General features: G+C 39.1%; 1 protein-coding gene across 9 annotated transcripts in view; it reads left to right on the top strand.

Annotated features, from left to right (window-relative positions):
• Window positions 1-1,979: 1,979 nt before the first annotated feature.
• The window catches only part of chd2 (chromodomain helicase DNA binding protein 2), a 29,476-nt gene continuing 3,513 nt past the window's right edge, over window positions 1,980-27,942 (top strand). Inside the window, exons 1-38 of one of the 9 annotated variants that reach the window (XM_030425005.1) lie at window positions 1,980-2,357; window positions 3,760-3,827; window positions 3,970-4,031; window positions 7,256-7,312; window positions 8,875-10,827; window positions 14,338-14,578; window positions 15,919-16,005; window positions 16,789-16,850; window positions 17,257-17,388; window positions 18,622-18,801; window positions 18,922-19,061; window positions 19,170-19,395; window positions 19,488-19,588; window positions 19,695-19,736; window positions 19,825-20,003; window positions 20,705-20,829; window positions 20,941-21,157; window positions 21,236-21,325; window positions 21,445-21,635; window positions 21,744-21,932; window positions 22,054-22,216; window positions 22,396-22,548; window positions 23,477-23,548; window positions 23,937-24,086; window positions 24,176-24,324; window positions 24,437-24,533; window positions 24,623-24,715; window positions 24,820-24,993; window positions 25,131-25,300; window positions 25,398-25,439; window positions 25,561-25,700; window positions 25,787-25,925; window positions 26,044-26,194; window positions 26,347-26,469; window positions 26,589-26,711; window positions 27,183-27,323; window positions 27,513-27,629; window positions 27,737-27,915. In XM_030425005.1, the coding sequence (XP_030280865.1) occupies window positions 10,676-10,827; window positions 14,338-14,578; window positions 15,919-16,005; window positions 16,789-16,850; window positions 17,257-17,388; window positions 18,622-18,801; window positions 18,922-19,061; window positions 19,170-19,395; window positions 19,488-19,588; window positions 19,695-19,736; window positions 19,825-20,003; window positions 20,705-20,829; window positions 20,941-21,157; window positions 21,236-21,325; window positions 21,445-21,635; window positions 21,744-21,932; window positions 22,054-22,216; window positions 22,396-22,548; window positions 23,477-23,548; window positions 23,937-24,086; window positions 24,176-24,324; window positions 24,437-24,533; window positions 24,623-24,715; window positions 24,820-24,993; window positions 25,131-25,300; window positions 25,398-25,439; window positions 25,561-25,700; window positions 25,787-25,925; window positions 26,044-26,194; window positions 26,347-26,469; window positions 26,589-26,711; window positions 27,183-27,323; window positions 27,513-27,629; window positions 27,737-27,915 (4,730 nt within the window). In that variant the 5' untranslated portion in view covers window positions 1,980-2,357; window positions 3,760-3,827; window positions 3,970-4,031; window positions 7,256-7,312; window positions 8,875-10,675. Of the gene's footprint in view, window positions 2,358-3,759; window positions 3,828-3,969; window positions 4,032-7,255; window positions 7,313-8,874; window positions 10,828-14,337; window positions 14,579-15,918; window positions 16,006-16,785; window positions 16,851-17,256; window positions 17,389-18,621; window positions 18,802-18,921; window positions 19,062-19,169; window positions 19,396-19,487; window positions 19,589-19,694; window positions 19,737-19,824; window positions 20,004-20,704; window positions 20,830-20,940; window positions 21,158-21,235; window positions 21,326-21,444; window positions 21,636-21,740; window positions 21,933-22,053; window positions 22,217-22,395; window positions 22,549-23,476; window positions 23,549-23,936; window positions 24,087-24,175; window positions 24,325-24,436; window positions 24,534-24,622; window positions 24,716-24,819; window positions 24,994-25,130; window positions 25,301-25,397; window positions 25,440-25,560; window positions 25,701-25,786; window positions 25,926-26,043; window positions 26,195-26,346; window positions 26,470-26,588; window positions 26,712-27,182; window positions 27,324-27,512; window positions 27,630-27,736; window positions 27,916-27,942 lie in introns of all 9 variants that reach the window. The other 8 variants (XM_030425003.1, XM_030425001.1, XM_030425000.1 and 5 more) reach the window with 8 other exon arrangements.

Genomic DNA, 27,942 nt, shown 5'->3' with positions numbered 1-27,942 from the left:
TGAATACACAATCATGGTGTTGGTTTTGGAATTTGCTAAACTTGAGTTCAAAAGCTTGTTTGTTGAGCTACATGACTACTGTAGAGCATACATTATCATTTGTCTCGCTAAGTGAAAAGCAAACCTAAGAGCACAGCCTGTTATGTTAATCGTCAGAGGTGTTTAGCAACATACCAGGAGGTTTTGTTGCGTGTGCTTCCTTCTGAAATAACACACCCATTAGTGCAATCCTGTCTGTTGCTGGTGCTGTTTTGCAACGTGTTACAGCACAACCCTTCTGCAACAGCGCTGTGTGCGTTCATGGCTGCAACACAGACTTCCCATTCTGAAACATAGACAGGCTTCATGGTAAACGTGCTTATTTAATGTACAGTGTTGTCTGGCTTTTAACTGTGACTGAATATGAAAATGAATATTAAAAAAAATATGAATGCATTTTGTTTTCTATATTAATGCAAGCTTGGCTTTTTATATCTATATATATGAATTTCATGTTATTTAAAAGAATGCAACTAGAGGTCATCATGTATGTGATATGTACTGTATGCTAAGAGTTGACCACAGGAAAATTAGCTTATGGCATCAGCTAATAGGGATCCTTTAAATAAACAAATAAACACATTATTTGTCATAGTAACTGGTACCATATCAATGTAAATGTCCCTGCTTACCACTGACCTAAGTCTATACTTCTCTACAAAATGGCCAACAAGATGTTTCTTTTGCAGAAATGTAATTCAATGATAGAATTGGATCAAGCACGTATCTACTTCCTCTTGTTCTTCCTATTCTTTCTTCTCAACAAATTTAACTGAAACCAAATAGGTGCTCTTAACTCAGCTTTGTGGGTACATTTCCAATTCTCAATCTCTAAAAGCAGTTTCACACTGCATCTCAAATGACAACGACAACTGCAAACACATTGATAAAGTTAGAATACTTGGGACTGTTTTGGGGATCTTAATCTTTCTGGTGGGTAAACACTCCCCTATTCAAACCCGTCCAACCAGTCAGTCAATATAAGGCTGTGTTCACTTCACTTGTAGCGTGCAGGGGCACTCTTGTTGCTAGGCTGAGGATCTTTTTAAAGAAATCTTCCACTGCACGGAGCATGCGCTGTGGTCTGAAACACCTCATTGGTTGGTGACGGGGGGTGGAGTGCATACCGCAGGCTCCACGGACTGTCCAATGAAGGCTGCTGCACTGACTGAGTGGCCAAAGTTTTCCAAGTGTGGTTGCCCCCATTGGAGTTCTGATTTTGTTCTTCAACATCTTCTTAGCTAAAATAGATAATATAATAAATGTAATTGATTCTGCTGTTTTGCCACAGGCAGGGCACACTTCTATCAAGATTCAGTTACACTTATTATGTGGGGCCTTTCAATTCTCAATTTCTGAACAGTTTGTTGAATGTTTGTATTATGAAAACACCTCAATTTTTCCTTTATCATTATGAAATGGTGGCAATCAGGCATCAATGCCAGGGGATAAGTCTTAAGTCTGAACTTTGGTGTACACAAACCAGGTAATAAATATGTTATTGTTAATTTATTAGCAGCTCTGCACACACAGTGGACTACATTTCAAGGCTCCCCTGAAGGAAAATGTTCAGAGAAGACCTGTGTTTACTGGTTTAAACACTACTGTGTGATATAACACAACAAATATACTTACTTGTTTTTTGAGCAGTGTTCTTATATAGAAGCACTGGATCACAAGAGGGAATGTGTTTTGTGTCATTAGCAAACATATTAACCCATCTTCATGTTTACAGTAGTAGGCTGTACCACTTCTGTGACACAGAGTATCACTGTTTTTATATTAGATTTAAATATTATTAAAAATCATTCAACTTCATTGCAGTAAATTAGTTCACACCTGTGTGAACGTAAAAAGTTAAGTCAAATTCTAGCTAACTAGCTTGATTTGGTTGGTTTACTCCCGACGTACCTGTGTGTAGCTGTTGCTGTTTGTCACATAAACAACATAAAGTTTGTTTTGTTGACGACACTTGAAAACAAATTTAGTTTTGCTGCCTCGGGTTTATAACAAAAAAAAAAATAAAAAGAGGGTACGCGTTTCAGGACCAGTGGTCTGCTAGCGCTAGCTTGGACGGGGCTGGGGAGGAAGTGAGTTTGGCTTACGTTGAGAGGAAAGTGGGCAGAGCCGCTGAAGGATATCAGCTCAGGCAGCGGCAGAGAGGAGGACACACACAACAGAGGAGCGAGGCGTCGAGAGCGGAGAAGAGGAAGGGCGGAACGATGCGGCCGAAAGACCCACCAAAACGACGAAAATCGCCCCAAAAAGCGACACTGACCAGGGCAGACGACGGCGGATAGACACGGCCTGGAAAATGGGTAAGAAATTACGAGTAATCCAACGTTAAAAGCTGTAGAATGCGAGTCAGGGGTGTCTGGCAATATGGTGGATAGAACGACAGTTAGACGCAGTGTTGTAAAAATGGCCATGGTGTGTTGTCAGCGAAGAATAAAGATAACGACGTAGAGACGGTAAATTGCATGAAATGGTGTTTTGGTTGGTGGATTTTGCATGTTTGGTCGCCCTTTGTCGAGTTAACTTTGTTGATATTTGGACAAGCACATTTGTCCTCGACTTGTTACGAGTTTTTTCAACCTACGCATTTAAAATTTGCTTTGTCCTTGAAAGGGCATATGCCCTTGTTCGAATTTGCTCGACAAAAACAACAAAAATAGGCAAATGTTTCGTTTTTTGAATGTGGTACTGGGACTGAATGACATCAACTCACCGATCTTAAGCAGAATTTTGTTTATTTTCAGCATACTTGTTTTTTGAGGTTTTTCTCCGAATTATAAATCAAAAATACATTTAAAAATCGACAGTTTTTCACACCATCTTACCACAGGGCTGTACACGTGTAGTTTATGCCTAGATTTTAGATGGTGTGAGATGCTTAATTCTTTTTATTTGAAAAATAGTTGAAATAAATTGGGACAAGTTGTCAAAATGCTCTAAATGTGACTATTTGATGAAATTCTTCGACTGTAGACACTCTTCATAAACAATAATTGGATTTGTTTGCCAATTAAAGCTTCTATATGTTTTAAAAGCTTAGATACACTTCGAAATACAAAATAGGGTGTTGGCTTTTAACCCTTTGAGGTACTGAATGGAGAAGTTGTCTAAATATATACATGTATTTTATTTTTCCATCTTACATTACACCTGTGAGACATGTAAAGAAAGATTTTTATGTTAGAAAGCTTCACTACAAGTATGTGAATTGAAGAAAACTCAAAATACTGCATAAAAATTAAATAAAGAAATAAATTCATCTCAATATTACCGTCTCATGGACAAGGTTGTTGGTTTACCTGCATATGAAGGCAAATACCACACATTATAAATAGATGATATACTCTCTTTTGTAATAAATATTTATGCATGTTAAACTATATGGTAAATCCAAAGGATTAGTACCACCCTGCACGAAACAAAATGTCTTCTCATAGCTGTTCTCAATGGGACATTACTGTTGAAGACACATTTAGTTGCATTTTGAGCCACCAAGACATGCTAAGAAGAAGCATATTCCCAATTAAATGTGCAACAACTTATTTATGATTTTCGTAATATATTAATGAGCTGTGAAAACATCCCGAAAAGTATCTTTAAAATACCTTAAAACACTAAAAGCCTATTTATGTCTGTTTTTATGCAAACATATATTGCACATTATAACTACAAAAATGAACAAAAATCATGTTTTGTATGTTGCAGGGATATTGCCGTGATGTTTCACAAAGTGCGTCGACGAAGAAAGGACATCATGTGACTCGCCCTAAATGGTATGTGTTTTTAACCGTTTCAGGCATTTAAATGGTTTTTGCAGTCCTACTCGCTTCATTGTCTTCACTGCTACATACATATAACCAGTAGGGTGTGCTGTTGTCACATTTCTTCTCTGAATCTTATTTTGTCTTTTTTAAGGGTTAACATGTAGCCACCATGAAGACGAAGGATTTGAGTGACCCGTTCAGCAATAGGGAATTGTAAGTATAATTTTTAAGATGGACAAATTGTTCTTAGAGCACTCTGTGCATAGTCTGTACTTCTCTGCACTTAACTCGTCAAATGTATGAAACCAAATTAACTTTTTAAAGGCCCTTAAACATAACTAAGCGAACAGCAGCATAAATAAAGTATATTTTTTTATTTAATGTGTATGTCATTGCTAAATAGTGCAAAGCATATGTAGTTTCTGTTTTTTATAGCATGCATTGGCCTAGTTTTGACTGAAAGGAATAACAATCATGTCTGATGTCAGAAAAGTCACGCCACCTAGTGTATGATTGGCACATCAATCAAAGATACGCATGTTATCAAATGTCCCGGGAGAGACATTTAACTTAACTTCAAATGCTTATAGAAATATATTACACTTAGTATACATTTTAGAGTTGACTATTTAGTGGTTTCAACATATCGCCAAAATAGTTTGACAGTGGAACATACTGGTAAAGACTTAATCAAAATTATAAGATGTGCTCGATTGGGCAGGTGGCGAAAAAGAGTTAAACACATGGTTTTTTTTCGGAGCTGATAATGAAAGTAGCTAAGGAGGGAGCCATCTTGCTTCTCTTATCTGTCAAGAGTTGCACATGTACAGTACCGATTGGTCAGTCGTGGGTAAATGGTGGGGGTCATTTGAAGTTCAATTGGGTGGGGTTAGTGGATGTGGGCAAAACCATGTGGCGCGCGGTTTGCCGCAGGCTGTTGAGCAAGGCGCATAAGATTTAACATAGCAATTATCTTGAGGCATTGTAATTATTTGATAAACCCTTAAAAGATATTAGGACACGTTCAAATTGACTTCGGGCAAGTTGATTTTTGACCAACATGCCAAAAGATGTGGGGGAAAAAATTATTAATGTTGAACCCTGGCAACAAAAATGCAGCTGACAAGTTTGATGTTGCACCCATATTAGTCATATTAACTGACACACCTACTTGAATGAAACTGCCATTCAACAACTATAACTGCGGCGCCAATGCAAGAAGTACATTTGGTGGGTTGGCGATTTTTCAAGATCATGCTTAAGTTAATACGGTTTCACATTCATCGTAACTTTTAGCAATATCATTATTGAGCGGTTTGGAGCTTGTGTGTCCCTCTAAGAGTGATACTCAAAATAGAAAGCTGTATCAAGACTGGTAGTGAAACTAAGCAGGGGTGGATAATGTTTAACATTTCGACGCTGGGTTAGGAATGGGTGATAGTAGATTTTAGATTCCGGTCAATCTTCAAGGCGTACACAATCTACTATTCAGGTTAATCGATGAGATTGCGGTATTGAATGTCCTCTTATGTTGACAAACTTCAGACAACCCATCTATGAGCAGATCTGCTTTGCATGCGCAAGCCACTAGATTGATGTAGCCAACTAGATGGCAGTGTTGAAAAGATGTACAACATCAGTTAGATCTTCCTTCGATGATGTTAAACAACGCAATCTGAGTTATTGCTCACATGGAAGATGAGGAATTTATGCCATGATAGAAATATGTTTAGTGCAAAGGTATGTTTCAAACATACACATTCACGTTTATGTCAGGCTATGGTCTACAGGCCATTTGATCCTTCAGACTGAGAAAAATAATGGCAATTTAGAATGTGGATCATAATTGTGAGTAAATAGCTTTTTTTTTTTTTTTTTTAAAGAGCCAAAACACCCACCTCTAAGTCAGGGTTGCATAGAACATATTTTTCAATTACTGCCATACTAGGCAGTTTGTTGACAACATGTGAAAACACTCTAAATTTGATTATAGATTACATGTTGCTCAGTTTATGAATGTCTGCAAACTGGTGACATTCATATGGCTCATTGTAAAGTAACTATTTGCCACTTTGGCTCAACGGTTGCAATTTTAAAATGCAGTTTAATCATGGCCTGTTGGGCGCATTATGAAGACAGTCAGATTAATTTCATTATCATCCATGTTTTAACCATAGTTTATATATTTGGTGCCATGTGCTGCATTATAGCTTGGTTGTACATTATTTTCTCATGTTACAGCTTTTGGTTTGTGATCTATATTCTCATATAAACTCAAGATATTAGCCAAATAGAAGTATGAACAGTCCCTGTCATTATTGGCAGCTGTGATGTTGTTTGCAACCAAAACAACTTCTTTACGAATACTACCGCACCAAAATATGAATAAATTAAGCCAATCTTGACATATGAGGGATGTCTTGAGACATAACAGCAGCAACAACAACTTAATGACATAACTATCTTGTGATCAATAACAAGTTTGGATAATAAGTAAAATCTAAAATCGTCCACTAAATAGCAATCACTATTAAAAGACAGCTCTTGACCAAATAAAATAGATAAAGCAAGTCACCCTTAACACAGAAATATGCCTTTTTGGCTGCCCCCCTAGATGTATGTATGTATGTATGTATGTATGTATGTATGTATGTATGTATGTATTTCCCTCACAGTAAAAATAAACTTTAGTTCTTTAAAACAAAAACCCTGAGAAATGCCCCCAAAACATCCAGCCATAAGGTTGGCTGTCTGAATTGCTTAGTTTGACAAAAGTAATTTGGTGAACATCCACAGTAATGTAAAAAACAAACAAACGAGGAAAAAAAACAATTCCAGTGTTGCAGTAAATTGACAATTCTGAGGTGCATGAGTTTCTCAAGAGCACATGAATGCACAAAACAGTGCAAGAAATTTCATACTTAGACAGTGTCATGTTTCACTTCTGCACATGGCTTCGTTAAAAATGCAGGGCTCTTCCCTGACCATGCACCACAGGCATTGTTTTTTCTTTTTACCTTGAAAAAAAGACCTGATAAGTTGTAATTACCACTGCAATAAGACATGTAATTAGTATGAATTATTATCCAGTTATGAAACTTTTTTTTCTGTAATTGACCCATCATACATGGTAAACCTTATAAAAATAGCATTTGCAAAAGCTATGCGGTGCAAGACATGAGCTATTTATTTATTTGAAGTAGTTAATACTGGGAAGGTTGGTAAGAATTGTATATTTTCTCTGAGACTAACTCATTCCTAAAATTCAAAAGATTGCTTGTTTAAGTAATTTTAGTCAGTCAATGTTTAAATCAGAAGTCCCAAATGTCCACATTAGTTCAAGCCAGCCACATTGATTTGCCCTCTAGTATACCATTTCTGTGTAAATCTGATTTATGGTAATATGGGTATCATTCATTATTCCTTCTCTTCCACAGTGGAGACCTGTACTGGTGGGAAGAATTTCCAAATTTGAAGAAAAAGAAGACAGCTCTGTAAGTTTTTCATGTTTGAACTGAGTGTCATTCAAATGCCTACTGAATTAATGTAATTCATAGAAAATGTTGTTTCCTAGAGATGACATGTTCTCTACAATCATATTTGGATAGGTTAAGGATGCTGTTCTGCTATTTTAAGCATACCTCCCCACATTTATCAGGAACATTTGTTACTGCCTTTCAGAGTTAATTCTAAAGGCTAGCAAAAGACCTAGATGTTAGCATGTAGCGTCTATAATGAAATGTTAAGTTTATAAATGTAAGTTTGTGTTAGAACATGTACAGATTTTTTTTTTTCCGCATGGTTTAATTGATTATTAATAATATGCTATTTTTTTTTACTGTGGCTTTATGTGGACATGTGCTGTGTTGCGTTCTGTTGTTACATTACAAAAAGGCCACAGTACTACAAGAGTTGATGTATTCTTCGTTTTTGCTACAATGCTTGATAGGTTTTTTGCTTAAAAAATCGTGCTCAAATGTCTAGGTCACATTAGTTACATTTAACTGACATATTTAGGATAGAATAGTAGAATAGATGTTTATTGTCATTGTTTAAAAAAACGAAATATGGATGGCAGCTCTTAGTTGACAAATATCAAATATAAACATCAATATCACATAAACATTCAAAGAGCAGTATGGGAACATTTTTTTCTGATTTTGAACAATGGATATCATAAAACATTGTTTCAATGGTTACTTTAACATTACTTCAACAATTGATGCTATTATATTGTCAAACTGTTGGTCAGTCATGTATCTGCTTTGGTGACTTGTAAACATTTAATTAAATAGTCAAGGAATCCTATTTTGCATACAGCATTGTTTGCTCACATGCCAATGTTTTGTGTTTTAAATCGTAATTTGTTTGAGCATCAATGTTGCATAAATCATAAATGTTTTATGCAGGATGTGAATTTGGCTAACTGTCGACTCACCATACCCCTGGTGGTCAGCTGATGAACTCATAATTATAACTTGCGAAATAGTGGAGCCTTTACTCAACTCGGACTTCATGGTGCAGGTTACTTTAAACTCACCAAACCATATATTCGTTTGAAGCCAAGTCAAATGTTAATTTTGATTAGGTCTGTCGGCATTGTTGCACTTCTCGCTGTATAACTAAATACCAAGAATTCCCTTGTGCCAGATCTACAAATGCGTTTCGCGCAACGTATTAAAAGTCGGATTTCATTTCGTATAGGAATTTAAAAAAAAAAACACAAGTGTTGGCTGTAAAACAAAAGTTCAACAACTTTGATCGTAAAACACACTAAAATCTGTAGCTTGCATTCCATACATCATGTCAGTATGATGACTTTTAATCCCAGTTTGAGAAGAGCAACTTTGTTAAATATTTAAAAACAAATGGGTATTCTTACAAATGCTCATGTTTGCGCAATGCTAGCTAACGCAACTGACGGCTAGCTGTGACTATTCTGTTTTGATTTTAGTTACGGTTAGCAAGCCTCGTTATCTTCTGGACAAGTGAATCATTGCTCATTTCAGTTGCACTGTGGGCTTACAACTTTTCCTTCTTTTTTTATCCTATCAAGACCCCATTCAACTGGATATTGCTGAGGTGGAGACAGCGTTGTTTAACGTGAAGAATGCAAGCGATTTGGCAGTTAGCCAAATTTTGACAAGATGAAACTGTTTTTTCTGACTGGACATTGACGATTGGATTTTTATTTTTTTTACGACAACATGGACACTGGAACACTGTTGCTGGCTGTATAGTGGACTTGTTGAAAAATGAAACACGAAATCCGCCTGTGTACATTTGATATTCAAATGTTGTTTTAATAAAGTGTATGTCCACGTATATTTCCTGGCTTTGTTTCATTAGCTAATTAACCAGAAAACCACAAGAGGATATTTGGCGTAATATTTTTTATAGTGTTAGTCCATTATCTCCGCTGTATGTTTTTAATGTTTCAGCTAATTCATTCAACAAATTAACTAGGTTTGCATTGACGTTATGTCACTTCCCATCAAGGTTTGCCCAGTTAATTTACAAGCTAGCCAAGTGCTAAAGCTACGCACTAGGTTAATGAATCTCCTTAAATAATGCTCTCTTTTCGAGTGTTTTTATACAAAAGGAAATGATCACTCGATTGATGAGACGAATGAAAAGGGGTTAACGAAAGTGCACACTTGTGCTTTGATGAATCCTGATTAATGAAAATAGTTGAATACATTCATAAATTATAAAGTAGTTTTTAAAAAGGTTTTAGTCTGAACAGAAATGGTCTCCAAAGGCTCCCTAAAATGGCTCCTGATCGTCCTTCTTCCTGTCTGAGCAGGAAGTGATGCAATTGGTGCAAAAGAATTATACACTTAAGCAGCCTCTCAATATTCTTACCTTTTTTATGTTGTGGAAAAGAAAAGGTGTTCAGTTTTAAAGATTGTTGTCCTTGGGCTGAAATAAGCATGCAAGTTTATATAAAAGTACATTTTAAAACATAATAAAAGGGGTGGGACTTAAACATCACCTGAGTGTGGTGTAAATGGAAATAACGTCAATCAAAGGCAAAGCTTTCAGAGCTAGGAAGGAGCTCTAGATGGCGGCTGAGCCTTGGGAAGGGTGCCATGGGCTTTCGTTAGACCGTTTCTGTTGCCTGTTTTTCGGCCGAAACCGCTCGATTCTGATGAAAATCAAGGGATATAAACGTACGATCGGTGTTTTTACGGGAATTTAGGCGTTTTGTGTGTTTTTTGGGCCGGTTTTTCGAGCCGAATGAGCCGTCTGTGCGAGGGGAGTGCTTGTCGTTGTTTTCCATACTGGGCTCTGGCAGCCATGGCGCGCCTCCATTTTTAGTGTGCTGCTCGCGTCTGTCTCTCTGAGTCTGACTGCTAGATGAAGACTGTAAAGGCCTGCGAGCTTTACAAAACGAGGCTCTTTATGTAATTTATTGTTAAGTTATTATTTTTACAGCTTGTTTGTTTTTATCCGACTCGGATAAAAACCCGTTGTGATACAGCGAAGTTGAATCTAATAGTTCATTTATAGGTTACCACCTTTTCCTTCACTTTGAATTGGTCTGTTTACATTGTGTAGTGCATAATTTACTGGTTTTCTCACCTTTAAATCTTATTTTTGTTACCCTTCATCTGATGACGCAGTTAGAATTAATTGCATGCGGCTTCATCCGTGGACTATATGACAAGATTTAAGTTGGATATTCTCCCTTTATTTTGTATCGGCACCTGTCATTTTCCTTCGCTTTTATTTACATTAGCGATGTAAATAATGGTCCTCGGATCGGTCGGATTTAATGCCTTTTTTCCTGACTCGTGTCGCACCGCCTGGGTTTTAACTGCCACCTGAGCAGAAGGCAGTCTTATGGGACTTGTATGATAGTTCATGCTTCCCTTCAACTTTTTGACAGTAAATACCAGGAGACAAAAAAAGATCACCCATCAAAAGACTTTCAGGATAATACGATGATGAAGAATAAAAGTAAAAAACAAGAGGATGAAGGATCGACTCAGAGCAATGCATCAAGGTATGATCCTTATACTTTTTCCCCCTTTTTCCCATATCTGCCTTGATTGTTTACCTTGTCAAGCATGGTTGATCACCTGTGTGTACATGTGCGACGTGGTTTTTGTTGAAGTGCACCACTGTCATGAATGACCTTGCTATTGTTTAATAGCCACACCCTGATTTTCCTACCATTTCTTACACTCAATACTGAGGTTTCAGGGCCCTGTGTTTAGAGATCATTGCCCACAAGATGTGTGTGTTAGACCACAGGAAAAAGTAATCTGTCCTATTATGTTGCACATGATTTGTCACATATGTTTGATGTCAAACGCTATAAAGTAACATGACCTTGTCTTACTAGTTGGTACTGCATTGCACCATTTTTTTAAACAACGTTGATGTTTGGTTTTTATTTATTTCAGAAACAATGTATTGCTTTGGTTGTTTATTATGGTTGGTAATGTAATCCAGTATGTTACAGGGGGGTTATATATGACATACTTTGTCTCTAGTTCTTTGACCTTTTAGTACAGTTTACTTGTGGCTACATTTTGAGTTTTTATATCAATCTGTAACCTTTCATCTGGATCTGTGCTTTATAGTTTTGACACAGTTTTCATGCTTAGTTATTTCTACTCATTAACCCTTCATCTAAAAGATTTTGATATCTTGTTAATCATTTTGTCTTGTTTCAAGATGGATAGTACAACTTAAAACTACTCCACTACTGACAGTTATGTCAGTGGCCACCTGCTTATGTAACATAACCTTTTAACCTCCCAGCTTTATATTTGTATCCAGGAGAAGCTTGTTTTACTTTCTGTTCCGGGGCCTTCTTGCAATGGACAGTTTCATTTCAAATATTTCTCTTGACACATAATGATTTTCTGTCTTATTACAGGTTTTGAATGATATTGTTGCCTTATTACAGGTATTCTAATGATTGTTTTCACTTGTCATACAATATAATATATCTGTTGATATCCTATCACATAAATTTACTGTCATATTTAAGTATCTGACAAGTTTAAAAGGTACTTTTTGTATTACTGAATTTTGGTTATATGGAGATTGAGGTGTTGATTGAAGTATTTGATTTGAACTGTCTGATTTATGTGAATGTTACAGCAAAAACAAAATATTTTCTATTCAAATCTGGCTTTATTTTTCTTGCTTCCGAGGTAGATTATATTTGAAGGCCTGTGGCCATGAGTCTTGACACTAATGTATAATATTTTTTTCACAATATTGTCTGATTTTCTTTTTTATAAAGACGGTAAATGTATAATGAGAGCAATCGGGCAAGTGTGTTTACATCATCCGCAGGTATCTGATTCTTCAAATACCAAAACGAGTGGAAACACCAGTCTATTTTGATCAATAAAGATTGTTTTAAAACTAATACCAGGTCATTTGCATGGTGTCAGAATAATGCAGGAATTCAGAAACAACACAAGTAGCAAGAAATGTTTGTTTATTTATTAAAAAAATTATCTTTTCTTTTGCATAAAAAGCTATGGCCCCAATCAAGTTCTCACTATAATAACTGCTGCCATATTTTCACAACAAATAATGCGGCCTTATTGGACTGTTTTTAGACGAAGGCACAGGGGAGTTTGGATGCTAAATGCAGGTAATCTCCTTCAGCATTTTACAGACTGTTCACTGCAGCAGGTTACATCACACTTGTAGTTTTTCTGTGTGATCTTGTGGCAGCCATTTTAGTGTTTTCAGCTGTGACTGAAATATACCCTTTGCTGCTGATGAAGGCCTAACTTTGTCGTAGTGATAGATGACTACTGTGGGCATGCAGAGCAGCAGAATGAGCAACAGAAAACATGGTGATTTCCTATAAAATCTCACAAAAGTGCCACACAGTGTTCATGCTCCTCTGAGCCACAAAATGGCCCTTGCTTTGTGTGCCCAGCTTGCTCACTTATCTGTATTAAAACTCAGCTCAGAACTACATGGAGGAGGACCAGGAAGAGTTCAGACCCTGGAAAAGCCTGCACGCTGCGCTGCCATAGGCCAGAATTCCACATAGCAACATGGCAGCCAATGACAATTCGAGTTTATTTTCACGCCCCGCCCACTTTTGACCTCACTTAAAGCGGAAGGAGCCATGCACATCCGAGTTAGGTCACTGAGACAGCTGAAAGTACAGGCTGTAATATCGACTTACACAGTCGTTATATGCGTTTTAACACCAGCTAAATTGTAAGTTTTTATTCTAAAAGAATAAATTAATGTTCCTCTTTAGTATTATTCTCATAGTTGAATATATAAATAGCAGGATACAGTAAGACAAATATAAATAGTAGGAGCGTTGTTCTTAATGAAATCCAATATATGAAATAAGATTATTTGGTCAAGCTATTTATTTTAACGTTGTTGACACGGATGTTTGTGTCTTCTGCAAAGTGATCCATATAAGGCAGTGAACCCTGTAGATTTATTGTGAATGGGTGTAGCGCCCCCATGCGTCCAGACAAGTTATTGAATGGAGAGAAAGTCAGACAGAAAGGTCATCATACTCAACTTGACGTTTAATGCACTGATGGCCCCTTATCACATCGACGTGACGTCACAAGTGTCAGATAAGTTATTTAATTCATACAAAACTGAAGCATTTGTAGATCATTTGAATTTATCATCATGTGAGATGTACCAGCTTTTTTTGAAAAGGGGTCCCAAAAACATATGAGGCTCCTAGTGTACAGTGGTACTGAGTGATTTTTTTTTTTTTATTATCTTTTGTCTAAAATCCTTGAAATGTTCGGGTTGGACACAAGCAAAAGAAACATGTCTGTGACACCAAATAATGTTTAGTTTTTGAACATTTTGACTAATATTTTCTTTTTTACTGAAAATGTTCCAACTCTTCAGTGTTCTAGAATCCTTCCAGTGCAATAATATGAGAAAAGAAATTACATTTTTTGTTAAACTCCTCATAACTCATGCTCAAATAAGGTTCTTAAAGATTCACATTCCTCCACAAAAAGAATGGAGTTTAATGAGCATGAATTAGCCCACTTACAGTGGGAGAACTGCACATTTTACTGTCTTGTTCATTTATTCATGACCATTGTATCACTGTCTGATTATATTACTGCCATGTCACAAGAAATTGCAAGTAATTGAGTAGCAGGGACGAATGATTTCGATACTTACTTAATTACCGTTAAGCTCGGTTTTATTTAGTAGTGAAAGCTGATCTTAGGCTTTTCAAAATGCCTGTAAGAGGATTTGTGTGCCCTAGAGAGAATGAGGTTATTATAAGACTGTTCGCTAAGTAAGGAACACGCTGCACGATGTAATGAGGTATCTGTTCCACTCGGCTGACAATCACAACTTACTCATGCTGTCAAGTGCTTTGTTTCTCCTTGTCCCAGTGACGGTGTGTGCACTTCGAGGTCGATTTTTAAGTTACATTTTGCCATGTTGTTGTCGGGTGCACAGAGTTATGTAACCACATATGTATGCACTGCAAAATCGAAAAAAAACAATGAACATGTTCTTGTTCCTGTAGCAATTCAGCTTCAGAGGAGTCCAATCGCTCTGCATCGGAGTCGGGAAGTCAGTCAGAGAGCGAGCATGGCAGCGAGAGGAGGAGATCCCACAACTCTGAGTCAAACAGCTCCTCGGAGTCAGAGAGTCACTCAGAATCAGGGAGCGAGTCCACTGGGTCCAAGTCACAGCAAACCACATCAGAAGTCAAAGACAAGCCAGTTAGAAAGAAGGAGCGCCTGGCGGATGTGAAGAAGGTAAAGGTGACTGAGCTTTGGAGAGGAACTTCTGTGGTGACTTACTGTTTATGAAGCAGATTAAGGTTCCTGTTCTCTGATAATGGAGATTGAGTTAACTTTGTTTCTCTAATCAGGCTGTAAATGTGTATATATATGTATGTGTACACATACATATACACATGCATGCATATATATATATATATATATATATATATATATATATATATATATATAATGACAGAGAGAGAGAATGTCATTTTTGACAACATTAACGCGAAACCAGCTTTTAGTTACTAAGTAGTAATGAACTGGGGCACAACTTTTGTCTAACGTGGGCAAAAACGACAATAAGGCTAAAAACTTCACTGAGGATGAACAACTGTCCTGCATGTCAAACCCCCTGTAATTACATTTAGGGCCTGATTAGAGAAACAAAGTTAACTCAGTCTCCATTATCAGAGAACAGGAACCTTAATCTGCTTTATATATATATATATATATATATATATATATATATATATATATATATATATATATATATATATATATATATATAATATATATATATATATATATATATATATATATATATATATATATATATATATATATATATATATATATTCCCAATATTTGAAACATTTTGAATACCTGTTCCCCACAGTAGTGATACAGCTGCACCAGCTACACTTTCTCGCTCCCTCTTCTCTCTGACAGCAGTTGGCACACACTAATTCCCACTCTTTTGATTATGTTCAGACGTAAACTGATTTAGATGCGGTTGTAGTTAGCACACAAGCCATTTCAACACTGTATGCCCTCGTTGCCCCCACTGTTTCCAGTATCATGACAGCACTCATTCACATTGAAAAAGTGATAAAAAGTATACTCAACATAGTGAGTACGTATACTAGAAAACACCCTTAAAGGTGCTGCTGATGTACACTATTGTACCACAATGATATACACAAAGGATACAGAGGCACTAGCAGGCTAAGACAAGGTGGTGGTACAATTGTATAAAACAGAACACAACATGCGAAGAGCAAAAACAGTATAGTATGAGGACTACTATGTAGCCCAATAGAGCGCAAGCAGTTGGTGAAATATCGAATAACCCCATAAACCAACAATTTTAACATTTAATATTATGTAATATTGATGAAATTTAAAATCTTTGGACAAAGTAAGCCATTAAAAAATGGCGACTTCAGCAGCAGGTCATGGCTAATGAAATAATTACAAGTTGCTGTCCAATAGCTGGTGTACACATTTAAATGTATGATTGAATTGGGGCACACTATATTTATATATTGGTTCAGATAATCAGTGGCTCTCTAATAGCAGTCGGTGTCTGTCTACAGATGTGGGAAGAACATCCAGATGTGTACGGGGTCAGGAGGTCAAATCGCAGCAGACAGGAGCCGGCTCGTTTGAACATCGGAGCTGGGGTAAGCAGACGGACAAAGAAACCATAAAAGACCAGCGACACACATATGCGGCATGGCCTCGCTCTGCGGTTATCGCTACTGACATGAGCACATTTAAACAAGCCAATTGTGCCATCTAGTGGACGCTATACAGAAGTGCTGCTGCGTTTCCTGTGACAGGGTTCGTACGGGTGCTTGAAATCCTTGAAAGTGCTTGCATTTCAATGTTGTGTTTTCAAGGTCTGAAAAGTGCTTGGATTTTAGTTCAAGTGCTTAAAAGTGCTTGACATTATAACTCTGTATCTTGGCAAAAGTGGGATCAGACTGGATAGTTTGCTTAGAAGGAAGGAGAAAAAAACCAGCGTGTGTGTGTATCGTCACACCTGCAGCCTGCTAGCAATACAGAAGGATGGCTGAGGAGAAGGTGAATTTGATTCAATTTGGACTGATGACACATTCAGTATTAATAAACTTTGATGAATAAGTGAACAGCTTAAAAAAGTTTATGTCAAAAAAGAAAATTACAGGGTGCTCTCAGGTCTCTCTTTGTCCCGGTGCAAATGTACCTTAAGAACACTAAGTGGCTTCCCTTTTTTTGGATAAAACATTGTGTTTTCCTTTAATTTCTAAAGTTTTTGCTATTATGAAACATCATTTTAGATGTTTACAGCATAATTCAATGTACATAATTGTGATAAAAAGTGAAAAAAATTTGAATTTGACCTTGAAAAATGTGTACGAACTCTGCTGTGAAAACAAAGCTCCTACTGAAATGTGTGTTGGCTGTGCTGATTGTATTAGCAGGGTAGCAGTGACTCTGAGAGTGAAAGTCCGAAGAGGAAAACCTCACGATCCAAGAAAAAAGAGTAAGTATGATGATTGTTAAACAAATCTTCTGTATAATTATTAATTTTCTATTTATTTGAGCACTTTTGATAGCAAGACATTTATGATTTAAGACTCGATCCATACTGTAGTTCTGCACAGTTCATGTCTGTTTTTGTCATTGTGGTGCCAGTCTGTGATCATATTGTGACTCTTATCATTTTGTGTAACTGGGTATCTGTTTGCTCTAATTGGGGCTCAGTTAGCTTCAGTCAGCCAGGTGATATTCTACATTTAAATCAAATTTGATTGGTCTGATCAGCGGCTTATCCCTGATCAAACTGAGTTTTGGTGAACACCCCTATGGCCAGCATTTGATGAAATTTTAAATTGGTTATAGCATTGGTTGGCCTTGAGGGTGAACTTGTGGCATTTCTTTGTTGTAAGAAATATCTGGAATGATGATGACTCAAATGATGAAGAGGAGGAGGAGGAGGAGGAGGAGGAGGAAGCTTCCGACAATACAGACAGTGAGCAGGAAGAGAAAAAAGTTAGATCCAGACGACTTCCTGCTAGAAGGTAAGAGTGTAGCGAAGCCTGGCCATCAGACAGCTACCCACTGGTCATCCGAAAATCATTCCATGTTGTGTAAACAGTTGTTTGATTACATTTTGTCTCTCTTACTTTGGTGTGAAGTATAGACATGATGTACGTGCTGTAATCTGAAAGTTTAGACAATAAAACATCTTAAGTGTTTAATTTAATCTAATCTTAATACATGCAACTGATACTCATCAATTTTTTTTTTTAAATGGGGCCGTTTGCTGCAGTTTGTCAATCAGCCAGAGACTAAAGTTAGTTGCTTCCTTAAAGGTGCAATATGTAAGAGTTTAGAATTAGTGTAAAACATTTAAAAAAAGGAATAAATTATCAATCAGAATGTAGAGAAAAAAAGTATTTTATATTAAACACATCTAGTTATTATTGTAGAGATATCTACTGAAGAAGCAATAGTCTGATAGTATAGCTGAGGACATCTAGAGGTGGGCACTGATGATGCAACACTTGGCTGATGTACCTGACTTCTTGCTCCACTCCTGCCTCATGGCTCTCCTACGCCTGCCTTTTCTGCAGTCAGAGTCCTGGTCGGAGCCGTTTTAAATCTCTCCAGTACTAAGCGTGGGAATCTCTTGGCACCTCACAATCGGAGGGCTGAGATGGACTTACAAAACGACCGTCAATGCACCTTGATGCATCAATATAGTGCCGCTTTTTATCAATTATTGTTGTACTTTGTTACGTGCGCTAGTTTCGTCGCGCACAGGAAATATCACCTATTGCATCAGTCTAATCGTTTCCCTAGTGACCTCCCCAGGAATCGCGTGGAAACATGTTGTATTTTTTCTCAGTGTGTTAAAACACAGTATATCTGTAATGATCCACGATTTAGATAAACAGATGAATTTTAAGTCTGTTATCTTTGCTCTCACTGAGACATCCTTATCAAAACTCTAGAAGCAGCCTAGCACAGAACAAAAACACGCCGTACATGTAACATGTCCGTTACATTTCACCATCCAATTGATTTAGCTGTAAGGAAATTACATAATGATCTTACAAAATTGTTACAGGTGATCATAATTTTGAGAATTGGGTTTTAAATGTCTGATTCTTCACTTTTCTGTTTAAAGACGTGATCTTTAAAGTGAGAATCTTGGATGCATCTAAGAATCGATCAAAAGCCTTCAAAACTTTTTGAGTTTTTTTTTTTTTTTTTTCTTCAGTTTTTGTGCTTTACTGTGTGTTTTACAGACCTCAAACCAAATCAACAGCCAAAAAGCAGCTGGCACAAAAAGGAAGGAAGTCCAGGAAACCAGACTCATCTGGTGAAGAAGATGATGAGGAGGAGGAGGAAGACGACGATGATGAGGATGATGAGGAAGACACTCCAAAGAGACAGACCAGAAGAAGGGGTGCAACAAAAGTCAAAAGGTGCATTTCTGGACATTGAGATTATGAACTTAGGACTGTTTTCCATAATAAAAAAGTGACTTTTGTAAATGCACGGTTTTCATATTGATACTACGTGTTTGCACTTCTTTCGTTTCACAGTTACAAAGAGGACCAACATGACTTTGAAACAGACTCTGATGACCTGATTGAAATGACAGGGGATGCAGGCGAGGAGCAGCAGGATGATGACAGTGAAACCATCGAGAGGGTCATGGAAACCAGGACAGCCAAAAAAGGAGGTAATGCATTTTCACCTGTGTCCTGCTGTTTTTGAAAACCAAGTTGCTTCTCATCGAAATATTTGCCCTGCGCATGAAGTCTAAAAGTTGTTTATCTTGCTTTTCTAGCCACCGGTGCTTCCACCACTGTGTATACCGTGGAGGAAAACGGGGACCCGAACGAAGGCTTCAACCCCGAGAGCGATGAAGGCGAGGTTCAGTACCTGATCAAGTGGAAGGGCTGGTCCTACATCCACAACACGTGGGAGAGCATGGACTCTCTGACGCAGCAAAAGGTCAAGGGACTAAAGAAACTGGACAATTACAAAAGGAAGCAGGAAGAGCTGAATTCATGGTGAGAATCTTTTGTCTTTTTATCAAAAGTGTTTTTGCAATTAGACACTTCTTTCCGAGCATTTTCACAGTTAATTCCGTCCTTGTTTGTAGGTTGAGGAGGGCTTCCCCCGAGGACGTAGAGTTTCATAACTGCCAACAGGAGCTCACTTTTGACCTGAGCAAGCAGTTTCAGTTTGTAGAGCGTGTTATCGGTAAGAATTCATCATTAAATGCAGCTGCTTTTGTCTGGTTGTGCAGCGGATATTTTATTTAAATATATATTGCACTTGTACTAAAAGGGAATCTTATTATTTTCAGCTACAAGAACAGGAAAGACACAAGGGCCCTCTGACTTCCCCTGTAAGTCCTTTATTTTAATGGTCTCCTGTGTTGTACATCTTCATTCAGTATAAAGTTGTGTAATAAATGTCCTGCTTTTTTCAAACAGCTCATAGTCACAAGACACCCTCCTCTAATGAGCCAGAGTATCTATGCAAGTGGATGGGCTTACCCTACTCGGAGTGCAGCTGGGAGGACGGAGCTTTGGTTAGGAAGAAGTTTCAGTCCTGCATCAACAGCTTCACGAACCGAAGCACCTGTAAAACGGTCCCCTCCAAAGACTGTAAGGTAAGAGTTCAATCCGGGCTCTACACTAACTGTTTCTACGAATGGAAATGGGGCTGCTTACTGAACTTAGAAGTAATTTAGGAGCGCCACTAAAATTGGCATGCTAAGCAATACTTGTTTTTGTAATAAATACAGTGAAATACAGTGAACAGAAAAAACAATAAGCTGTTTTTAGTGCTTTAAGAGAAAATAGTTTTCCAAAGGAGGCTACAGCCTCTTCTGAAACCAGATGTATTTTAAAACCATCCATTGATAACAAAAGACTTAAACTGTGCTCAAATAGTGTTAAAACTATAATGTTCTTCCTTTCTCACTGGGATGTATTAGTTGTCGGAAAGAGGATTTGCATTTGTATAGAGAAGATGGAATGTTTTTGTTTTGTAATTATTGCTGTGGTGGCCATGGGAAAACGTTATCATGAGAAATGTTGTTCTTCCACATGAATATGTGTTGATGATTTTCAAAATCAAAACCACGAGGGGGTATATTTGCAAGTGGATGCTCCTGGTTATAAAATGTAGTCTGGTTGCCTCCACATTTGGTTATAAATGCAGCTTCATGTTTGCAGTCTGGTTCTCTGCAAATAGAAATGATGTGGTTTTGTCTTCAGATTTATTTTTTAATTGCTTTTTCAAACTATATTTCAGATGGTTGTTTTTCTCCACGTTATTAAAGAAACGTGTTCCAAACTATCATTTCAGGTGTTAAAGCAAAGACCCAGGTTTGCTGCTCTGAAGAAACAGCCATCGTATATTGGAGACGAGAGCCTTCAGCTGAGAGATTATCAGCTGGATGGGTTGAACTGGTTGGCTCACTCCTGGTGCAGGTACTTTGCAGATAAATAAATGGATTAATGTTGGTTTTGATTTGATTCAATTAAAAAAATACACATAGAAAGTGGCCTAAACCAAAGTGTTTTCTTATTCTTCGTCCTTAGGTGCAACAGTGTTATCCTCGCTGATGAGATGGGGCTCGGAAAGACGATCCAGACCATCTCCTTCCTGTCCTACCTGTTTCACCAGCATCAGCTGTACGGGCCCTTCATAGTGGTGGTGCCACTATCAACTCTCACCTCCTGGCAGAGGGAGTTTGAGACCTGGGCCCCAGACATGAACGTGGTCGTCTACCTCGGTGACGTCATGAGCAGGAAAACGGTAGGTCGAATCTGCAGGTGTTTTCTCTTTACTGAGTTGGTGACGTAAACTGACATCGATGCTTTTGTTTTTACGTAGATCCGCGACTACGAGTGGGTGAACCATCAGACGAAAAGAATCCGTTTCAATGCATTATTAACCACTTACGAAATTCTACTTAAAGACAAGGTAGGTGTAATTAACAGAATTTCTCATGTTTCTGTTTGGGTTTTATTCCACAGTTTGTCGGTGCACGAAAAGAATCAATCACTCACTTTGGTTTACAAGGACTTAACATTTATCTCCAGGGGGTGCTTGGGAACATCAACTGGGCCTTCCTGGGTGTCGATGAAGCTCACAGGCTGAAGAATGATGATTCCCTGCTGTATAAAACATTGATGGAGTTTAGGTCCAACCACAGACTCCTTATTACTGGCACTCCGCTGCAGAACTCCCTCAAAGAGCTCTGGTCACTGCTGCACTTCCTCATGCCTGACAAGTATGTCCTGGTTTAGACGCTTAATATGATGCTGAGCACAAAAAAGTGGAAAATGCCATCAGTTTCAGATTCGAGAGCCTTTTTTTTTATCTTCGTTGTGAACAGCAGGTTTCATTCCTGGGAGGATTTTGAGGATGAACACGGGAAAGGAAGGGAAAATGGTTATCAGAGTCTTCACAAAGTCCTCGAGCCCTTCCTCCTGCGACGTGTCAAGAAAGATGTGGAAAAATCTCTCCCTGCCAAGGTGGAACAGATCCTCCGTGTTGACATGACTGCACAGCAGAAACAATTCTACAAGTACGGTTTTATTTCTGTCTTTCGTAGCCTTTTTTATTGCTCCTTTGTTTCACACAAACCTCTCGTACAGTAGCTGCACTCCTCCTCTGCATTAACCTAATCTGTTCCTAAATATTTCCAGGTGGATTTTAACGAGGAATTACAAAGCTCTCTCCAAAGGCACCCGAGGCAGCTCCTCCGGCTTCCTGAACATCGTTATGGAGCTCAAAAAGTGCTGCAACCACAGTTTCCTCATTAAACAGCCCGAGGATGGAGAATGTGAAACACAAGCGGAACACCTGCAGGTGAGTCTTCTCCTGAACTCTTCTTTGGCTCCCAGCAACACCTCAGGATAGCTGTGCTCTGCAGAGGAAACGAGTTGTGACATAGCAAAGATGAAAACAAGAGTTGCAACAGATGGCCCAGTGCTTTTTTATTATTCATGAACCCTCGTGTTCAAACCCCTAACTCTTGTATGTTTTAGGGTGTAGTGAGGGGCAGCGGGAAGCTGGTGCTGCTGGACAAGCTGCTGACCAGACTGAGAGAACGAGGCAACCGGGTGCTGATCTTCTCCCAAATGGTCCGGATGTTGGACATCCTGGCTGAATACCTCACCAAGAATCGCTACCCTTTCCAGGTAAGATTGCAAATGTTAGGTTCTGCTAACCCTTTACATTTAAAACAACCTACTGTGTCGGAGCAACAAATATTAGTTATGTACCATAACTCTCCAAGGCTGACACTAATGGGTTCATCCCTTGCTACAACTTCAGCCAGTTAAATGAACCAGTTGGGCCCACAGCTGAGAGAGAGCTGTCTCTGCACTGATGGAGCCACGAGTTACAGTGTATAACTAATATTCTATTTCATATTCACTTCTCCCTTTTAATGCTCATGGTGAATCAGAATGTGGGACTGTCTGGCACCGGTATCCTCATTTGTACTTAATTGTCTCCTGTTTTTGTTGTACTGTTGTTCTTATGTGTTGTGTCCTTGAGTGCTTTGAAAGGCGCCTTTAAATAAAATGTATTATTACTATTATTATTATTATTACTTGGACAACTACAGAAAATTGCAGATTTAATATTTAGGAATGCACATTAGAGACAGGGATGAGCCATATATCACTATTGTACCTCGTCTTGTTTATTATTTGCAGAACTACTCTTTATTTTTGATCCATATATCAGTTTTTACTGTTGTTTTTTCATTGTTGTTTACAGTGACGGGGCGTTTTGAGGTCCTTGCATTGGGCGGGTTAGACTCTTATCAGGCTCAGATGTCACTTGTTGTTGCAAACATACTTGGACAGGCTCAGACTTCATGTGGTTATTTATATCAACAAGTTATTTGCTGCTGCAGACCAGCCCGAACTCCTGCAAGTCACTCGACCTGGGTTTTTGCTGACTTGTTCTGTGGTGCGGACTGTTGTGATCTGTCTGAGCATATAGACTGGGGGGGTGCTTTGGCATGTATAGCAGAGTGATGCCAAGGTTACAGCAGACGGCTGCCAAGGAAATCTTCAGAGGTTGATAATCGTTTCTGTTTGGCTTTCTCCTCTTCAGCGGCTGGATGGTTCCATAAAGGGAGAAATCCGAAAGCAGGCGCTTGACCACTTCAATGCAGAAGGCTCAGAGGTGTGTGAACAAATGACGTAATGCTGCTAACAAACAGACAGGGAGATTTCAAGTCTGTCAGTTTATGATAAAGGTGCTGTAAATAAATCTTTTAGTTTATTGTTAGTTTGTTTAAGTAAAGCATTTACTGTCAAATGCACATATTGGGATAATGACTTTTTTAAACACACATATTGTAAATTTACTGCTTGTTTTTTGGACTACTTTAAGAGCAAAGTTAGAAGAATATTGATCAAATATATATATGATTACTTGGAAAAAAGTTTATTTCAAATTCAATTAATCTCCTTTCTTTGTTTGTACTTGTCTTAACGCAAGCCACATTTACAAATGTTAGTGTGTGAATAGTTGGATCAGATCTGTATTAAGACTTTCATCTGTTTTCTAGGACTTCTGCTTCCTGCTCTCCACCAGAGCTGGAGGTTTAGGGATCAACTTGGCCTCGGCAGACACTGTAGTCATCTTCGACTCCGACTGGAACCCTCAGAACGACCTGCAGGCCCAAGCCAGGGCTCACAGGATCGGCCAGAAGAAACAGGTAACTCTCGTTTCAAACAGAATACCTTCATCCGGTACAGATAATTGTAAGAGCGCAAGAATATTAACATCAGCACGTTGTCTTCTTAGGTGAATATTTATCGACTGGTCACCAAGGGAACGGTGGAGGAGGACATCATTGAGAGGGCGAAGAAGAAGATGGTTCTGGACCATCTCGTCATCCAGAGAATGGACACCACTGGTCGAACTGTACTGGACAGCAACTCAAGGAACACAAAGTAAGATCAGAAAGTCAAAAATAAGCTGTGGGATTTTTTTTTTCCTGATAGATTCCGTTCAATTTTTAGACAGTGAAACATTCTCTGTGTTTAACGCTGACTTTTGTTTCAGTTCAAACCCTTTCAATAAAGAAGAACTGACCGCCATCCTCAAGTTTGGTGCAGAGGAGCTTTTCAAAGAGCCAGAAGGAGAAGAGTCTGAACCACAGGTACCACAACAGCTGATTATCTGCTGTGCATCAAAAATACATGCCTTACATATTTGTAAAATTAAACCAAAATGTCTTTGCTTCTGCAGGAGATGGACATTGAGGAGATCCTGAGGTTGGCTGAAACAAGAGAAAGTGATCAGGGCTCAAGTGCTACAGATGAACTTCTGTCTCAGTTTAAGGTACTTTTAAGCTGTGACTGTTTTGCACTGCACCACAGTCAGCTGTCTGCCTCTTTCAGCATCGAATGATTTCCCTTCTTTCTCTTCTCTGCGTGTTGCTGCAGGTGGCCAATTTCTCCAGCATGGAAGAGAGCACTCCGGAGCTTGAGGGGAAGTCTATTCGCGAATGGGACAACATCATCCCTGAAGAGCAGCGCAAAAAAATTGAGGAGGAGGAGAAGCAGCGGGAAATGGAGGACATCTTCATGCTGCCCAGAAGCAGGAGCTCTAACAAGAGGGTAAGAGGAGAGGGGAAAAACAGTAGTTTGGATCCTCTGTTAACTGTTGCATATCAGAAACATACTCTAAGATGCTTTTTGTCTTCAAGCAGCTCCTTAGCTTTAGAATCCGGTGATAAAGTGTCGCTCTTTTTCAGGCTCAGGCCAACGACAGTGATAGTGACGTGGGCTCCAAGCTGAAGAACCGCTCCTCGGGCTCTGACAGCGAGACCGATGATAGCGACGATGACAAGAAGCCAAAAAAGAGAGGCAGGCCGAGAGCCCGCAAAAACAACGTAGAGGGTTTCACTGATGCTGAAATACGCAGGTAACACATTTAGTGCGCGGTTGTTTTCTGTTTAGTTTTTTTTGTGATTCTTGTCATGAAAACGAGTTAAATGTGTTCGTTTTAATATCTAAAACAGGTTCATTAAGGCCTACAAGAAATTTGGATCTCCACTTGAAAGGTAGGCAGAGTAACTGATATCACAGTCTATACACTGTATGTCTGCGTCATGAACTTAGTAAAGTTTGAGCAGTCAAGTTCTCAAACACACAGTGCAGTCAGGTGCTCTGTTCTGTATCCAGGTTGGAGGGCATCGCCCGCGACTCCGAGCTGGTTGACAAATCCATCGCGGACCTGAAGAGACTCGGTGAACTGATTCATACTAGCTGTGTGGCTGCAGTGCAGGAACACGAGGAGCACCTTAAAGAGAACCCAGTTGAAGGTACTGTTGGTTTTTTATGTCTTTAGAGTTCCTTGAAATCAAATCATTTTCCAGGCCCTAGAAATTGACCCATGTTAATATTCCAGCCAAAGGTCCTGGGAAACGGCGAGGAATCAACATCAAGATCTCGGGAGTGCAGGTCAACGCCAAGTCCATCATCCAGCATGAGGAAGAGTTTGAGCCTCTGCACAAAGCAGTGCCCGCCAACCCTGCCGAGAGAAATAAGTAAGATCCCACTGCTGATGTAAGAGGGAGCCCAGGCTTAGTGTTGTGTTCAAGATAAGATGTGTCGAAAGTGCATCTGTGCAGCAGATCAAAAATGGCGAGTCTCTGTTTCCCGCAGGTTCAATCTGACGTGCAGGGTCAAGGTAGCCCACTTTGATGTCGACTGGGACCTGCAGGATGACATTCAGCTCTTGCTTGGTATTTATGAGCACGGCTTTGGCAACTGGGATCTGATCAAGACGGATCCTGACCTTAAACTCGCTGATAAGGTAAATGTCAACCTTTGGCACTAAGTTGAAGAGGGTACTTGTATAAATAAAAAGGCATGTATTTGGACTAAAACTCGTCTGTTCAGATATTGTAAGAGCTTTGAAAAATACCTTTACAAGTCAGGAGTGTAACATCGATTCCTTCTCTACAGATTCTCCCAGACGATCCAAGCAAGAAGCCCCAGGGCAAGCAACTACAGGCGAGAGCTGAATACCTCCTCAAGCTGCTGAAAAAAGAACAAGACAGTAGCGATGTGTCTAAAACCGGGGAAGAGGTATGCTGCTGTTTATCACTGAGTAACTCGTCCTCACTGTTTTCACCGCATGAGGTTTGCTTTTGATCTGCTCAAAGCACCCGCCGGCCACACGGCTCACCCGGTCTCTCCCTCTAAAGGTCAAAGTGAAGAAGAGGAAGCCGCGGGCGAAGAAGGAGAACAAGATCCTCAAGGACGAGCAGGGCAACGACATCTCCTCTCCCCGCCTGTCAGACAACCCGTCGGAGGAGGGCGAGGTCAAGGTGAGTCATGAGATCGCCAGCTGTTAGTCTGCAGGGTGCAGGTTATGCTTCAGTGTCGAGGTGTCTTGCTGCCCACATTATGTTTTTATGTGCAGCGTGTTGTTGTAGCTGATAAGAGCCTTTTCTACAAATAGTGACTATACTTTGTTTTGTCTCCAAGTGTTTGTTCACAAATTAGATTTTGCAGCCTGGCAAACACGACAAACCTCTTCCTTAATGCCATTACTGAATTGGACCTGTTGACAGAATATAGACAGAGTTACTGCTGATACATTAAATGTACTCGTGCACTGTCAGCGTGCCAAATTTCCATCTCGTAAACCCTCAGTGTAACAAAGAGATGTACTTCAGCTCTTTGTTTTAGATGATCACAGTCACGGTGCATTTGATTAGAGTGCACAACACTTGTCCTCTACTGCTGTTTGACCTTCTGTTGTTTAATTTGCATTGTCTTTTCTCGTGTTCGAGCAGGACGATGGAACGGAGAAGTCCCCCGCCAAGAAAAGACAAAAGAAAAAGGACAACAAAGAGAACAAAGAAAAACAGGGAACCCCTAAAAAGGAGAAAGACGGGGACAAAGAAAAGAAGGGTGCCAAGCCCAGAAAAGAAAAGGTATTTCAGCAAAATATTCTTAAAGTCTTATTTTATTATCTATCCTTTACAGACTCACATTTAAACCCTAAAATGCAAAATGTGGCTACAAGAAAGCAGCTAGAATATCATGGCTTTTCCCCCCATCCTGTAAATAATCTCTTAAATGTTTGTGAATGAGGGTTAATTGTCTTGATTTCTGTCTTTCAGCCTAAAGGAGCCAAAGGGAAGAAGACTCAAGGTCCAGTCCACATCACAGCTGGATCTGATCCCGTCCCCATCGAAGGAAAGGAGGACGATGAACTCGACCAGGAGACTTTCAGTATTGTGAGTTTCTTCTTCTTCAGCTCTCCTGCAAAGATAATGCAGTTTACTTTAATAAGTGTCAGTGTCAGATAATTGCAATAATATTGGTCATTTGTTCGCGTGTGCAGTGTAAGGAGCGCATGAGGCCGGTGAAAAAGGCCCTGAAGCAGCTGGACAAGCCAGATGAGGGTCTGTCCGACCAGGAGCAGCTCCAGCACACTCGCACATGCCTACTGAAGATTGGAGACCGAATCACAGAGTGCCTTAAAGCTTACAGTGACCCGGAACATGTCAAAATATGGCGACGGTAAGATGATTAGATATAACTATAGAT

This window comes from Sparus aurata, chromosome 8, assembly GCF_900880675.1.
Source record: "Sparus aurata chromosome 8, fSpaAur1.1, whole genome shotgun sequence".
NCBI lineage: Eukaryota > Metazoa > Chordata > Actinopteri > Spariformes > Sparidae > Sparus > Sparus aurata.
This window is presented reverse-complemented; position numbering and strand designations above follow the sequence as displayed.